The sequence below is a fragment of the Carassius auratus genome, chromosome 26 (assembly GCF_003368295.1).
Source record: "Carassius auratus strain Wakin chromosome 26, ASM336829v1, whole genome shotgun sequence".
Classification (NCBI taxonomy): domain Eukaryota; kingdom Metazoa; phylum Chordata; class Actinopteri; order Cypriniformes; family Cyprinidae; genus Carassius; species Carassius auratus.
The window spans coordinates 17,232,582-17,246,675 of NC_039268.1; the positions used below are offsets into that span (position 1 = coordinate 17,232,582).

A 14,094-nucleotide genomic window follows, 5' to 3' on the forward strand; every position below is an offset into this window, starting at 1 on the left:
ATGCCAGTCCCCCTGGCCCTTTATAGGCATCAATACAAACCCAGGCTGAGGTTTGAGATTTGAATGGTGATGTTAAGGGAATAAGTACAACACATTCTCTGTAAGACTGAAGTAAATCCAGTTATAATTAAATATTCCAAGTGTGCACTCGGAAATTCAGAATTTCTGTTATGAAGGTTCAGGTTGAGTCCACGCTTCCAGATCCCACCACTTTCCTGTCTCTCTTCACTCTCCTGTATAGTAAATTGATGGAAAAACACACAAACAGTACACTAATGGTGATACTTTGTGAAGAAACATTTCATTTGGTATCCTAAGAACAAACCTTCAACTGCTACTATTTTTAGAGCATTCCGTGTTTCTCCATTTTATCCTCCATACTGGTTAACATCTCTCGCTGCTATGGACATAAACTGCTTTCAATACTTCAAAAATCTTATCAAAAATCACTGGAGTGGTCCTACTACGTATGCTTGGGAGAAAGGCCCAGTACAGCACAGTGCAACAGACAGCATTTCCATAACCAATTTCAGCTACTTCTTTAAAATGCCTGACTAAGGTGATCTAAAACTGGCGCATAGCAGAGGCTATCCAATTACTGAAAAACTACTAAGGAGTGCACAGCACAGAGTCAAGCCAAGAGCTTGTTGTACTACAATGTGCACAACCTTTATAAAGTTATTTCACTCGTGGTCAGAATTGTGGTACCCCTTGGTAAATATGATCAAATAAGGCTGTAAATATAAACCTGCATTACTAAAAATAAAATCACAAAAATCGAACTAAAACTATTGAAAATGGGAGAAAAGCGCATTATGAAATAAATGTTTTTCTCACGTTGGACACAATTATTGGTACCCCTAGAAATTATTATGAGTAAAATATCTGTGAAGTATCTTTCCATTCATGTTTACAATTTTGGCACACCAGGGTGATTAGGAACATGAAGTTATCCAGCCATGGCTTCCTGTTTCACAGGAATATAAATAGGAGGGAAACCTAAAGCCAAATTCCCTGAATCATCTATCACAATGAGAAAAACCAAAGAATATAGTTCTGATGTGCAGTAAAAGATAATTGAGCTTCACAAATTAGAAAGCGACTAATTTGTGAACAAAAGAGCTAGAGCAGTGAAAATCCCCATGTCCACCATCAGGGCAATAATTAAGAATTTCCAATCAATAGAAAATGTTACAAATCTGCCTGGAAGAGGACATGTGTCTATATCGTCCTAATGCATGGTGAGAAGGAGAGTTTGAATGTTGCCATCTATCTCTGCCGTCTAATTGAATGTTGTCATCTATCTATTAACAAATCAAAAGTGCAGTTTTAATGTACTAACTTAATGTGATGATATGTTTGACTAAGTGGTATGGTCACACTTTATTTTAAGATTTCCTTGTTACACGTTGAATGTATTTACTATAATAATAACAACAATAAATTATGCATAATAACATGCAAATAACCCTAAGACAAACCCTAATTCTAACCCTAACCATATAAGTACATGTAGTTAATTAATATTACTTAAATGTATAACAATGACAAGGACATCTTAAAATAAAGTGTAACCGTGGTTATAATATCTGAGCATTGTTACAGCATTATCAAAATAAATAAACAATCAAATTGAAATTATGAGATTTAATCTACCAGGGAAATGTAACACAAAATTGAACGTGCAACATTACCTACCCACTATTGCATTATTAATTAAGAATATGCATCCTTTTTAATAGCGTAACAGTTTATATATTTTGTTTCTATTCAAACACTGTGTTTTTAACACAAGTAAATAACTTACTTCTTAAAAAGGGAAATAAACACCCAAACAGAATGCACAAAACACTCAGGTAAAGAAACAACAACAGTGGCTTGAATGTTAAAGTATGTGAATTGAGAAAAACTCCTACCATTGCTGCTAGTCATTCGATTGAAACAGCACTAAACAAAAAGTCAGTGAAACAATAAAAAACGATTCATATGAACATTTAAGAAACACATCGTAAGTAAAGAAAGTTCACAGGTACTGAATGACTTGATTACAGGAAGGATGACTGGTTGGGGATGAAGAGTCTTTGGCCAGAAGAGCAGGAGATGGGCAGGGGAGGTGAGATGGAGGCCATGGGGTATGCTGGGTAAGGCAGAGACCTACATCCAAAGGACAGGTAACCAGAGCCAGAAGGTGCAGGAGGAGAAACATTCACAGGGGAGCCAGGGGAACTGATAGAGCAATCTGTTACATGGAAACACACACACACACATACACACATAGTAAAAAAGGGTTTACAGTACAATCATACCCAAAGGTCCAAAAGCAGAAATGTGAAGCTTATACTTATATTTTAAGTAGTGATGCACAACATATTGCTTCTGAACAATATTAAAGACAATCTTTGCAGTGACAATCTTTGCAGAGAGATTGTTTAAAGAATGTTTTTAAAGGAAGCCCCTTACACTCACAAAGGTTTTATTTATTCATACTATTTTATACTGTAAAACAGTAATATTGTGAAATATTATTCTAAATAAAATACAAATAAAAAACTTTCTAATGTAATGTGTTATTCCTGTGATTTTTCACAGTCTTTAGTGTCACATGATCTGTCAAACATCTTTATAATATGCTGATTTTGGTGCTTAATAAACATTTGTTATTATCATCATCAATACTGACAACAGCTGTGCTGTTTAATATTTTTAAAGTAACTGTGACATTTTTCAGGACTCTATGATTAATAACATTTATTTAAAAAAAAAAATAGTTTTTTGTAACACTGAAAATGTATTTATTGTCAATTTTGATGAACTTTATTTTTGAATAAATATATTTCTGTCATAACAACTCTCTGAGAGATTAGCATTGTAATATACAAGACAATGTTTAAGTATTAGGTCTTGGTGAAACAGGCCTGCTACCACTCGTCACTGCCAATACCAATATTTGTCTGTTTTTATTTAGTCATCTAACACTCATAAAATTAAAACTTTAAAAGCACTAATACTTTAATAACACTGTTAAATCCAAATCTTAAAGAGATTGCTGTCTATGAAGAGTCATAAAAGCTCTAGTATTTAATTAAAAATATCCTAATTTGTGTTCCTAATAAATAAATAAATGTTTTACACAAATGAAAACTACAGAAACCAGAGAGCAACTGAGATAAACTAACCCAGGTTCCAGAGTGCATTCTGAGCAGCAAGCTCCTTGGCGTCCTCCAGTATGGTGCAGGCTTTATCAGGCATGTAGCTGCTTCTGGTGCTGTTGATGACCACTTTGTAGATCAGCAGCATTTTTCCCTCTTGTCCGGCTAGGGAGTAAAGATGATACTCGGGCAGAGACCAGTCATTCTTGTGGCAGTAGTAATCAAGCAATGACACAGCTGAGCTCAGCTGGCTGGGCTTCAGGGTGTTTAGGCTGACTGGGACTAAATGGGATCCAGGTAGGAACGGATACATACAGCGATCTAAATCTACTGCATACGGGGTGCCCAAATGAGGTGGGAGGTTAACGGGGCGCGCACTAAAACCATCACTTATTGCTCCATTCCCCAAGCCGATGGACACATCATCTCTGCTCTGGAACAAGAAGTTGGAATCACCATAATTTCCAGGAGGTGCCACTCCACCATAGCTACTCCGCAACCCGGATCTTCTGTTCCCATCTTTGCTGACAGGCTTGGCAAGAGTCACCTCAATGGGCGAACCATCAATAACATTTCCATTCATGGACTCAAGAGCGTTTAGGGCATCCTCACGTTTATAGAAGTGGATGAAGGCATAATCCGTCAGCTTCTTAACACGCTCCACAGAGCCAGGCTTCAGGCGTGAGAACTCAGAGCGAAGCGTCTCCTCTGTGGTGCTCAACATGAGATTACGAACATAGAGGACTCGCACTCGCTGCATGGTCTCCTCATCTAATTCCTTTTCTGGTTCGGCCCAGTCAACCTGAATGGTGTGACCCCACAGTTGAAATGTTCCTGAAAGTTGACATTGACAAACAGCAAGTTGCATATTTGTGAAAAGTTGTAACAAGTGTAATGTTTACAAGTCATTGTCAGGCCCTCATAAATTTTCTCTTAAAAATAAGTATAAGCAGTGCTGCTTGTTTGCTTTCTAAGGAAATCAGTAAATGTCTTTTGTGTTCAAAAGAAAAAGGGGTAAAAAATATTTTTATGAAACTGGAGAAAATTAGGTACTCTCTTAACAGACCTAGCACCATTTTCATCAAGATTTGGCAACCCCTTTGTGAAAATATCAAAACTTCCCAGCTTGACCCTGCTCTTTTGTGTGTGGTCCCTTTATCACCCCCCACATCTATCACCAGTCTAGATGTTGATACTAATTTTGTATTGCCTGGCCAAACACTGCTATGTTTACTGTAACTGTATGTGATTGTACTGTACTCTAATTAATTAATTAATTTATTTTTTAAGGGAAAAAATAATCCTCAGCGCATCTTCTTACTGTAATGTTTTGTGTATTTTCATCTTCCCCTGTTTCTGTACAATCTTTTTAATTGAATTAATTGAATTTATTCCTGTGATGACAAAGCTGAAATCAGTATCCATTACTCAAGTCTTCAGTGTCACATGATCCTTCTGATATAGGTCTAATATATGTCTGTCTAATATAATATATTTATTTAGTGCTCAAAGAACATTTCTTATCATCATCAATGTTGAAAAGAGTTGTGCTGCTTGATATTTTTCTGGAAACTATGGTCCTTTTTTCAGTATGCTTTGATAAATACCCCCTTAAAATATGAGCATTGTAAATAGTGATGCATGGCATATCAAGAAACACAAATAAATACTTTTAAATATGTATTTCTATTGTGCTTTTGCACCTGGTATGAGTTTCCTGCGAGCCATGGCAGCTGCTTTGTGGGATTCGTACTCAACAAAGGCAAAGCCACGATTCTTCATCCTGTCCACTGCACTGGGATACACAATCACATCCACGACACCTTCAGTCACCTGTATTTAGAATTGCAATACAAAAACAACTAGACATTAGTTCATAACCAAATCTTTTATTATGGTTTCTGTATTAAAAAAAAAAAAAAAACATTGTTCACTAGATGGTGTCACACAATGTTTTTCATATTGTTTTAGTCCTGTGTAATTTCTAATGTATGCAGTTGTCATATACTGACCTTCATCATCTCTTCTTGGATCTCCTCCTTTTTCTTGTCTTTCGGGATGGAGCCGATAAAAAGGCGACAGTTGTCCAGACTCACACATACCCCTATGAACTTCCCAGGGCGGATTTCGTAGTTGTCCAGGAGCTGGATAGCTCGTTGGGCTCCTTCTCGGGTGGTGTACATGACGAAGGCATAGCCACGGTTTTCCCCGCTAAACTCCATCATCAGACGAAACTCGTAGATACGACCGGCCCGCTCAAATACAGGTACAAGCTCGTCTTCATACATGTCTCTTGGGATTTTACCCACAAACACCTCACAACCTCTTGGAGGAGGAGGGCCCTCCCAACCTAAGAAATTAATTTAGTTAATTATTATGATGAGCACTATATTGCTGTGTAAAAAATAAGGTTTGTGTACTATATTTAGCATGCTTGTACACATTTTTATTACAGTATTGTTTTACAGCTTTACAAACCTTCAATACTTATAAATTATAAACTTATGACATATTCTAACAGTAAACTGTTAAGTCAACATGAAATGGCATTACCATAATGTAATTGTATTATGCAAGAAAAGGGGCTGAAGTTTGATTCTATCTATTCTATTCTATCTTAAATTGTGAAATAGGGTATGGTGAAAAAGTTCATTTTGGATTCAGAGATATCAGAAAGGCTAATTTATCCACAGAAGTACTCTTAAATAATGCCTAAATAACTATTTAGCTACTGGTTGCAGGCAAAGTTATCCAAAAAAAAAATAAATGAAAACTGTGTTATCATATTCTCTTATGTCTCAAACTCTCTGAGTAATTTATGGAGTGAATTATCGACTTAACATCATTTTCCGTGCCCATGTCAGCCAAAATGAAAAACCTTTTGAAAGGCAGTTTATTACATATACATACATGTGTGTGTGTGTGTGTGTGTGTGTGCGGTATGTTGTTATATACATTCATACAATTTACTTCACATTTGAACAATGTGATGAAATGTACAGTAAGACTTCCTAAGGTACCTGGAGGTGGACCACCAAACTTTCTCTGTCCGTTTTCCTGGACCATGCTGTAGCCTGTCCTGTCCATCAGGGCCAGAAGAGCAGCTTCCTTAGAGCTGTCCATCTTGCTATTATCAGACGGCTGACTGCTGCTGCCTTCGTCCATAATCACAGTGCTACCAAAGAAAGCCTTTGTGTCAGGTTTCTCATAAATGTATCACACTCGAGGCCTTCCATTTATATAAATACATTATACGTTACTCAAAATGATGTAACGTTAAGTGAAGCTAAGCTAGCAAACACAATTAACTAGCATCATAACTATCGAGCACACAAGTAACAAAATATACGTTCTTATACGAATTTAATGTATATATATCTATAAAAAAATACAATATTTTATTAAATGAATCACTATTTTATAAAAACGTAAATAGTTGTGACTAAAATAAAAGTCAAGAATTTGAATCAAAAACGTTCGTCATATTCAACGACAACGGAACAGCCAAACCATTTAAAATAGCGGGAACATCTGAAGTGTTTTTGGTCGAATATATTTTATATACTAATCTGCGTGAGACTGATTTTATAGTTTAAGTTATGTGTGAGACACTTCTCTCAACTCTCGTGAAAAAAACAAAAGAAAGAAATGACATTGGAACTAATCTCCAAACTGATATTAATGTATTTAAACAGATTATCTTACCTTTTGGACACTCAATAAATGAATTAAGAAATGTAAAATATGGAAATAACTGTGTGTGATACTCGATAATCGACGGTTTGATCGATGTTGACTAAATTACACGTCACACTATTTACCTGACCATCGAGTTTCAACCAATGATCTGCCAGAGCGTTTCCGCGGAAGGACTTCCTATGACATGCACTTTATGTTTGCATGTAACTGGTCATCAAAATTCTGAGAAAAATATGTTTTTTTTTTTTTTTTCACTTTTAACGTGTTCATTGTCCAGTAAAAAAAGAGGGAACAGAGAGAGGGAACAAACAAGTTAAATGGCATTTTTATTTATTTTTAGACTGACTAACAAACCATGGTTTTACAAAATATACCATGGAATTCATTAAAGAACCTTCGAGTATTGCATAAATATACATGCACAGTACATGATAATCAGTAAGTTTCATATATACATTAATATTTATTATTTTGCTTCACAACAAACAGTAAGAAAATAAATTATCTGATGCATCTTAACATGACAGTAATGGAAAGATCACATTCTTATATGCTTATATGCTATATATATATATATATATAGTATATTTCTTTGTATTTTTTGTTTTTTATTACAGTGGACCAATTTTTTACAGTGGTCCAATAGGTGCCCCAGGTTAATAAAACAATATTTTGAACTCATTGATGAAAAAATAAAATAAAATAAAATAAATAATTTTCAGGATGCCATCCAAATAGTGGAGGGGATTATAAACGTGGATACAATTCCAAAGATGGACACAGACCCCATATAAAACATGATGAACAAGCATAACAAAAAGCTTAAAAGACAACTTCTCTTGCTGCACACAATCTTGCGTACCACTTTGCAGAACTGTTGAGGAAAAAACAAGAAAGAAATACAAAGTTAAGAATTTTGCATTTGGATTCCAGTGAATCATTCAAAAAAAAAAAAAAAGTATGAAGATTAAAATGAGAGAGGTCATTTGGGTAGCTTAGGTCTCTCTTAACATTTGGTAACAGTAAAGTTTCTTTGGTGCTGCATTGGTGGAAATAATACTATTTTTCAAAAGTGTACCACAGATTTCATGATTTCCATAGTTAATTTTCATTTAATGGAAAACAGATCATTTGGATACTCTAACAAAAAATAAATAAATAGTTGTCCTTTGATGGGCCTGTATTTTAAATTTTTGTGGCAAAATCATGTTTCCACCACAGCTGGAGAGTGGTTAGTTTTATCATGCTCTTGGAATAGCATCATCCTTTTTGGACTGAAAAAAAGAAAAGAAATCAAGTGTGTGTATGTGTTTGCTGAAAGAGTTTCAAAGAGATTACAGCCTGTGCCCTGGAATCTGCAGATTAACATTCTTGTTCAAAACCAACTGGAGCAACTGAATAAAAATATAAATGAATAAAACACCACAAAGGGCACTGATCAGATCGTTTGATGTCCTGCCTGTTCTCTTCCTTATGATGGTAATTATACAGTGACTTTTCCCATATTTATTTCAAAACATTAAATGAATCAAAAAACATTGTTTAATTAGCATATATTATCTTAAATACCGATACCAGCTGACCTGTTTGCAAACTGAGCCTTTTGTGGTTTAAACAACAGCATTAATACGTCACTTACATACCTGAGACCTGAGTCTATACTAATTTATAAACAGATATATTTTATTTATCCAGACTTATTTATTCCAGTTCACTTTTCAACCCTGCACAGGCATTCACCAGCCTTACATAAAAGCAATTTATTTCTCAATCGCAGTAAATTTCTTAACCTGATTTTTGCGTGTAATCCTATTTGAAATGGGAATTAGTGCTATTGCCTCACATCCTTAACCAGGTTCACCAACAATAGCTGGTCAGCATTAATGCAAATTCATATTTTCATATATTTTCCTCCTAATGCCAATATAAATAGTCAATGCAATGGCTGAAAAGTATCCTTGGTTAAGTCACGCGTTAACAGATTGAAAGTAGCAAAGAACTAGATGCTTAATTAATTCTATAAGACTCCTTAGTTCCTGAACTCCTTTAGGCTACTCTGATTACGCAAGATCATGTTGACATGGACAAATACAAATTCATTATTAGCCGTTTTGGTCTAACAAAAGCAACCTAAGAAAGTATAACTTAGCACTGAATATTAAAGTTGTTGATAATATTGAAAGATATTCACAAGTAAGCTTACCAAAGAGTTTTATTATATAATTTCAGGAAAATAATTACGATAACCTCTCTGATTTATTTATTTCTTCATTGTTTGTTAGCAGATTTATTTTGGATACAGATCATCTGCTAATTTTGCTCCCTCTCTCACCTGGTAGGTCTGAAAGCTCATGCTGGTGCCATATCTGCAGTACATGACGTAATGCTCGCAGTTGTACCAAAGCAGACTGTAAACCACGGAGCCCAAGAGCTTCTCGGCTCTCCGAGCGACCTCCTCACCCTCGAACGGAGACCGACTGCAAACCTTGTCCATGTGGTTGACCAGAATTTCTGCTCCATATGCAAAGTCCTCCAAGGAGTCCACCCGGACACTTGCTTTTTTTGCTATCACACCCAAAATCAGCCGGTTGTTAGTCACCATTTTCTCAATGGCCTTCTCGTCAGTGGTCAAGACCGGCAGGATATCAGGAATGAGGTGAGCCACACGGTTGTTCCCCAGATAGATTCCGAAATGCGTAAAGAGAGTTCGAGGGACCTCTAGGAGATCTCCTCTTTTGTACATGGAGGTGTCATACTGGACCACTTTCTTCTTCTTTTCTTCAGTGTCTGTGACCACAGCGATGTAAAAGAAGTTGTAGAGGAACTGTAGAGGAAACATCCTGGAGATGCGGTGAGCTTCTAGATGGTCTGACACCTGCAGGTTTTATCCCACTGGAGGCAGCCTGGGGAGGAGCTCGAGGATTACAAACCCAGAGCTATTTTCAGAATAAACTCCATAATAAGTACATCACATGCCTAATGAAACAAACAATTCATAGTTGCTCAATGACTTTCTCACGCTTTGTGGATTATATTACCTAACGTTTTCTATTTATGTAACAAATAAAGGCAATGCTCATTGTATAATGATCATATATAATTCCTTAACAATATAGAATTGTTCAAGATTCTCATTGGTTTCATAAAATCAACTCTTATGCCTGATCAGACAAACATTAATTAACAATATTTAAGTTAAACGTACATTTTTTAATGACTGAAAAATGTATGTTTATTGCTTTCGGTAAACAACTTACAACTACGGTAGTTCACTGACTAGATGTCAATAATAATTATTTTTTATTAATTAATATAATTAAAAAGTCTTCTATTTATACTGTATACACTTAAATATAAAAATTCTAAAAGGTTTCACAGCGGTGCCATAGAAGAACCATTTTGGGTTCCCCAAAGAACCCTTCGAGGAACATCAAGAAACTTTTTTTTTCTTATAGTCTGAAGAACATTTTAATAATCTAAATGTCTTTTTTCCACCTTTTTTAATAAAAAGAGGTTCCACTGGTTCTTCATGGAACCTTGTGCAATGAAAAAAAGAAATTAAATTATATTTTAGCCTGCATTTGTGCTATAATTAGGCAAAAACATTTAAAACGCCATTTTCTTACTTTTAATTTACATTTATTTACTTGCTGAAACTGTACAGTATGTTTTCAAAAAAAGGTGTCATAAAAATGTACAACAGAGTAAAATGTTTATAGGCTATATGAAGGTAAAAACTATGAAAAAAATTAAGTTAGCAATTCTATAATAAAGTAGTTCAAAAATAGTTCATAAGCGTTTAGATTTGAAGAGTCTGTTATCCTGCCATCCACAAGATGAAAGGAATGATAAAGGTTGGAAGTGCGGTGGACGGCGCTATTCCAAGAAAAAACATGGAAAGCATTCCGATGAAAGTGGTCAGAAGAACACTCCTCTGGTCCCGGATTACTGATTTTAAACTTTCACAGAACTGTTGAGGGAAAGAAATGGAATAGGTGAGATTCAGAGCGCTAAAACAAACCAAAAGCAATTTGTCATTCGCATCTGAGACTCTGCTGCTATGTTTTTCTGGGCGCCTATCTCTCCAAACCCACTTGCCACTGAAAGAAACCGTTGTTTCTTTTAGCACTAAAATGACCCAGATTTTCCGAAAAGCTCTCGGTCAGCCAAATGACGTGAAAATATACGCTGTCACTGGAGACTGGAGCAAGAAATTAAAGAGAGGTGGAAAAGGGAACACCCAGCACTAAACGCAATATGGCACTTCAAAAGAGCATCTCAGGGAAACTTCAATACTAACTTTTAGTAGCCTAATACTTTCTTTTAATAGCACTTTATATCTATCTGTATACATAATAGCTGAAAACATTTTTAAAAAGTTTATTTTAAGGTCATTTAGGAATTCGTTTGTACATTTTCTTTGTAAACAAGTGGCCTTGTGATAATAAATGTATGTATAATATTAAAAACAAAAATACGTCGTTTTTGTCATATGGAAGATAACAAGAAACCTAAAAACGTGTGGGGGCGGGGTATGGGCGCTCGTGATATGTGTAATAAAAAATACAATTAAATAAATAAATATAAAACAAGACAATAATGAAAATAACATTATTTTCGGCATTTCAGTCATTTTTTATTATACTATTTTTTTTAAAGAAGACAATACATTTTATTAGTCACCAACTCGTTTTTAACATTATATAGCCTACTTAAGTTATTTGTTTTAAGTTAACGTTATATGCCCAGCCTATCATCTACATAAATTAATTTAGGTTACATATTAATCTGTTTAAGCCTTAAACCAAGCCTTTTTTTTTTTTTTTTTTTTTTTTTTTTTTGCTGAAACTAATGAAAGGTCCCTTGAAGCAAAAAATCGATAAATTGGTATCATTTAATCATTAACTTCCAATCTACTATCTGGAGTATGCACGGGTCGATTGACAAGATAAACGTGCTGATGGAAGCCGACCGCGTTTAACGTTTACCTGCTCGGTCTGCAGACTGACCGCTGTCCCGTAGCGGCAGTACGTGACAAAATGTTCGCAGTTGTTCCACAGAAGACTATACGGAAAATGACCGATAAGTTTCTCGGCTCTTCTGGCGACCTCCTCAGCGGCCAGCGGCAGTCTTCTCAGGGTAGTATCCATCGTGTTGAGCAAAACAGGAGACCCGTAGGCAAAATCCTCCACAGTGTCGACCCGCACCAAAGCGTACTTGTAGAGCACACCGAGCAGCAATCTCTTGTTCGTCACAACTTTCTGGATTTGAGACTTGTTGCTCGTGAGAGCCGGTAGTATGTCAGGCATAAGGTGCGCGACTTTGTTGTCACCGAGATAAATGCCAAAATGAGTGAACAAAGTGCGAGGAACCTCCAGCAGATCCCCGCGCTGGAAATAAGTGCTGTCCTCGCGGCGCTTTGCGCATCTCTCTTGTTTAGGTGAAGCTGGGCTGAAAAAGTTAAAATGCGCGAGAAGAAATGTTTTCTCCAAGAGCAAAGCAAGAGAATCTAACATTTTGCAGTGCTGCTCGGGATTCTCTTCCCCGCTTCTTTTTATTCTAAGAAGCAGCAGCGGGCCGCCATGACGTCACTGCGCTAGAGGAAAGACTATTGGCCGCTGAAGATGCGCTGTTGAAGATCCAAAAAAATCTAAACAGGGAACAAAAAGAGTATTATAATGGTAACGTTACAATAAAAGTGTAAGTTACCTAATCATACACGGTGAAATGTAACCTATAATTTGGATACATATAAAAATATGTTGTCTTAGCTAAGTGTGTTTTGTTTTTTGTATAAATTAAATTTAGGAGTGGAAGTGATGCTTATTATGAAAAAAGGTAGGTAAAATAAGCTTCCAGTCTACACCTTTTCCAGCTGATATGTAAAAATACGTAATGTATAGTATTTTTATTTTACAGATATTTTACTTTCATTTTAGAATGTATGTACAGTGGCATGCAGAAGTTCAGGAACCCTTGGTTCTTAATACTGTGTGTTGTTGTTACCTGATGATCCACGACTGTCTATGTGTTTTTTGAGGTTGTGCATGAGTCCCTTGTTTGTTCTGAACAGTTAAACTGAGGATTGTTCTTCAGAAAAATCTTTAAGGTCCTGCAGATTCTTCAGTTTTCCAGCATCTTTTGCATAGTTGAACCCTTTCCAGCAGTGACTATGATTTGTCCCAAACAAGGGACTCATGCACAACCATAACATGCATTTGATCTTTCTTATTTTGTTTAAATTATTCACATTTTCACAGATTCTGCAAGGGTTTCCCAAACTTTCGCATGCCACTGTATGAGGACCCAAATAAATATATGAAATAAATAAAAATTATTTTTCAGTCATAGAAAAGTAAAAGTAAGCAAAAAAATACACTCCGACTACTCCAACAAAACAATTAATCATAAAAATAGTTAATACAAACAATATTTTTATTTACAGCCTTTTTAAAACTATTAAAAAATTTTTTTTAATAATATATTTCTGAACTCATACTCTGTTCTGCAAATCAATTTATTTTATCATAGGGCTATTGCTGGAAAATGAACATATAAACTAGTTAAACAGTAGGTCTCAGAGCTCCAGGGGTGTCTGGACTTTCTCTGATGTAGGTGCATGCAGAGTTGATGAATGTGGAAAATGTGAGAGCAGAAAGTTTGGCTAACGGTAGTTTGAGGTTAAGAGCTGGTTCGTGCCATGTGGCAATAATTAAAGTCCTCAATACGTTCACCCAGACCGCACCAGACAAGAGCTCCTTTTACCAACAGACCAGTTTGCAGGACGTGCAGACACAGCACAAGTCAGCACTTTATTAAAAGTCCCCAGAAATCCAGCCGTCATATTTCCAAAACAGAATTGGGTTTTATTCACGAGTTCAGCAGCACTACTAATGATACCAATAGCACTAATGGTCCTAACTAAGAGTGTGTAAATAGAATAAAAACAACTGATTGTCTTGTAAATAGTCCAGCTCCATATAATCCTTTATGCAAAGTTTATAAGCCACATTTAGCTTTAGAGGACTTTCAAGTGGTAAAGTTTTAGCAAAATGATGCAAAACAGTCTTTACTCAGAGATTAGGAAAGGATTAAAGCTGCCCTCCCTCTGAGGTTCAGTTTAGTTGGAGAGCGCTGATGGACAGGAGGAGAAATCAGTGTCCCAGTGAGGGCAAAAGCTGAATGTTGAGTGATTAGTGATTATTCGGTTCTCTCTGGAGGCTGTTGCTTGTTTGAACAGCAGTGG

General features: G+C 35.9%; 3 protein-coding genes across 4 annotated transcripts; all 3 read right to left on the reverse strand.

Moving 5' to 3' along the window:
- Positions 1-1,648: 1,648 nt before the first annotated feature.
- On the reverse strand, positions 1,649-7,050 carry rbm46 (RNA binding motif protein 46). Of its 2 annotated transcripts, none has more exons than XM_026204546.1 (6): positions 6,971-7,050; positions 6,170-6,324; positions 5,162-5,499; positions 4,853-4,982; positions 3,177-3,983; positions 1,649-2,239 (listed from the first exon to the last, which is right to left on the reverse strand). In XM_026204546.1, exons 1-6 carry the CDS (start codon positions 6,976-6,978, stop codon positions 2,046-2,048), a joined length of 1,632 nt encoding a protein of 543 aa, XP_026060331.1. In that variant the 5' UTR covers positions 6,979-7,050; the 3' UTR covers positions 1,649-2,045. The 2 variants fall into 2 exon arrangements, with proteins under 2 accessions (XP_026060331.1, XP_026060332.1); XM_026204547.1 differs by having other exon boundaries at positions 6,855-6,989.
- A 111-nt stretch (positions 7,051-7,161) lies between these two features.
- Positions 7,162-10,255, reverse strand: lratb.2 (lecithin retinol acyltransferase b, tandem duplicate 2). Its single transcript, XM_026204548.1, has 2 exons — positions 9,181-10,255; positions 7,162-7,722 (listed from the first exon to the last, which is right to left on the reverse strand). The coding sequence occupies exons 1-2, from the start codon at positions 9,685-9,687 to the stop codon at positions 7,567-7,569; spliced, it is 663 nt and encodes a 220-aa protein (XP_026060333.1). The 5' UTR covers positions 9,688-10,255; the 3' UTR covers positions 7,162-7,566.
- A 53-nt stretch (positions 10,256-10,308) lies between these two features.
- On the reverse strand, positions 10,309-12,415 carry lratb.1 (lecithin retinol acyltransferase b, tandem duplicate 1). Its single transcript, XM_026204550.1, has 2 exons — positions 11,837-12,415; positions 10,309-10,818 (listed from the first exon to the last, which is right to left on the reverse strand). The coding sequence occupies exons 1-2, from the start codon at positions 12,362-12,364 to the stop codon at positions 10,666-10,668; spliced, it is 681 nt and encodes a 226-aa protein (XP_026060335.1). The 5' UTR covers positions 12,365-12,415; the 3' UTR covers positions 10,309-10,665.
- Between the last annotated feature and the right edge of the window lie 1,679 nt (positions 12,416-14,094).

What these genes read in the sequence shown, in the direction of transcription:
- rbm46 (XM_026204546.1), bottom strand. An exon ending in TCCAAGAAGAGATGATGAAG is followed by an intron (nt 4,983 to 5,161) that starts GTCAGTATATGA and finishes TTCTAAATACAG; the next exon opens with GTGACTGAAGGTGTCGTGGA. An exon ending in GAATGCACTCTGGAACCTGG is followed by an intron (nt 2,240 to 3,176) that starts GTTAGTTTATCT and finishes TCCATGTAACAG; the next exon opens with ATTGCTCTATCAGTTCCCCT.
- lratb.1 (XM_026204550.1), bottom strand. Translation starts at nt 12,364, where the DNA reads ATGTTAGATTCTCTTGCTTTGCTCTTGGAGAAAACATTTCTTCTCGCG. An exon ending in TCAGTCTGCAGACCGAGCAG is followed by an intron (nt 10,819 to 11,836) that starts GTAAACGTTAAA and finishes TTCCCTCAACAG; the next exon opens with TTCTGTGAAAGTTTAAAATC.
- lratb.2 (XM_026204548.1), bottom strand. Translation starts at nt 9,687, where the DNA reads ATGTTTCCTCTACAGTTCCTCTACAACTTCTTTTACATCGCTGTGGTC. An exon ending in TGAGCTTTCAGACCTACCAG is followed by an intron (nt 7,723 to 9,180) that starts GTGAGAGAGGGA and finishes TTTCCTCAACAG; the next exon opens with TTCTGCAAAGTGGTACGCAA.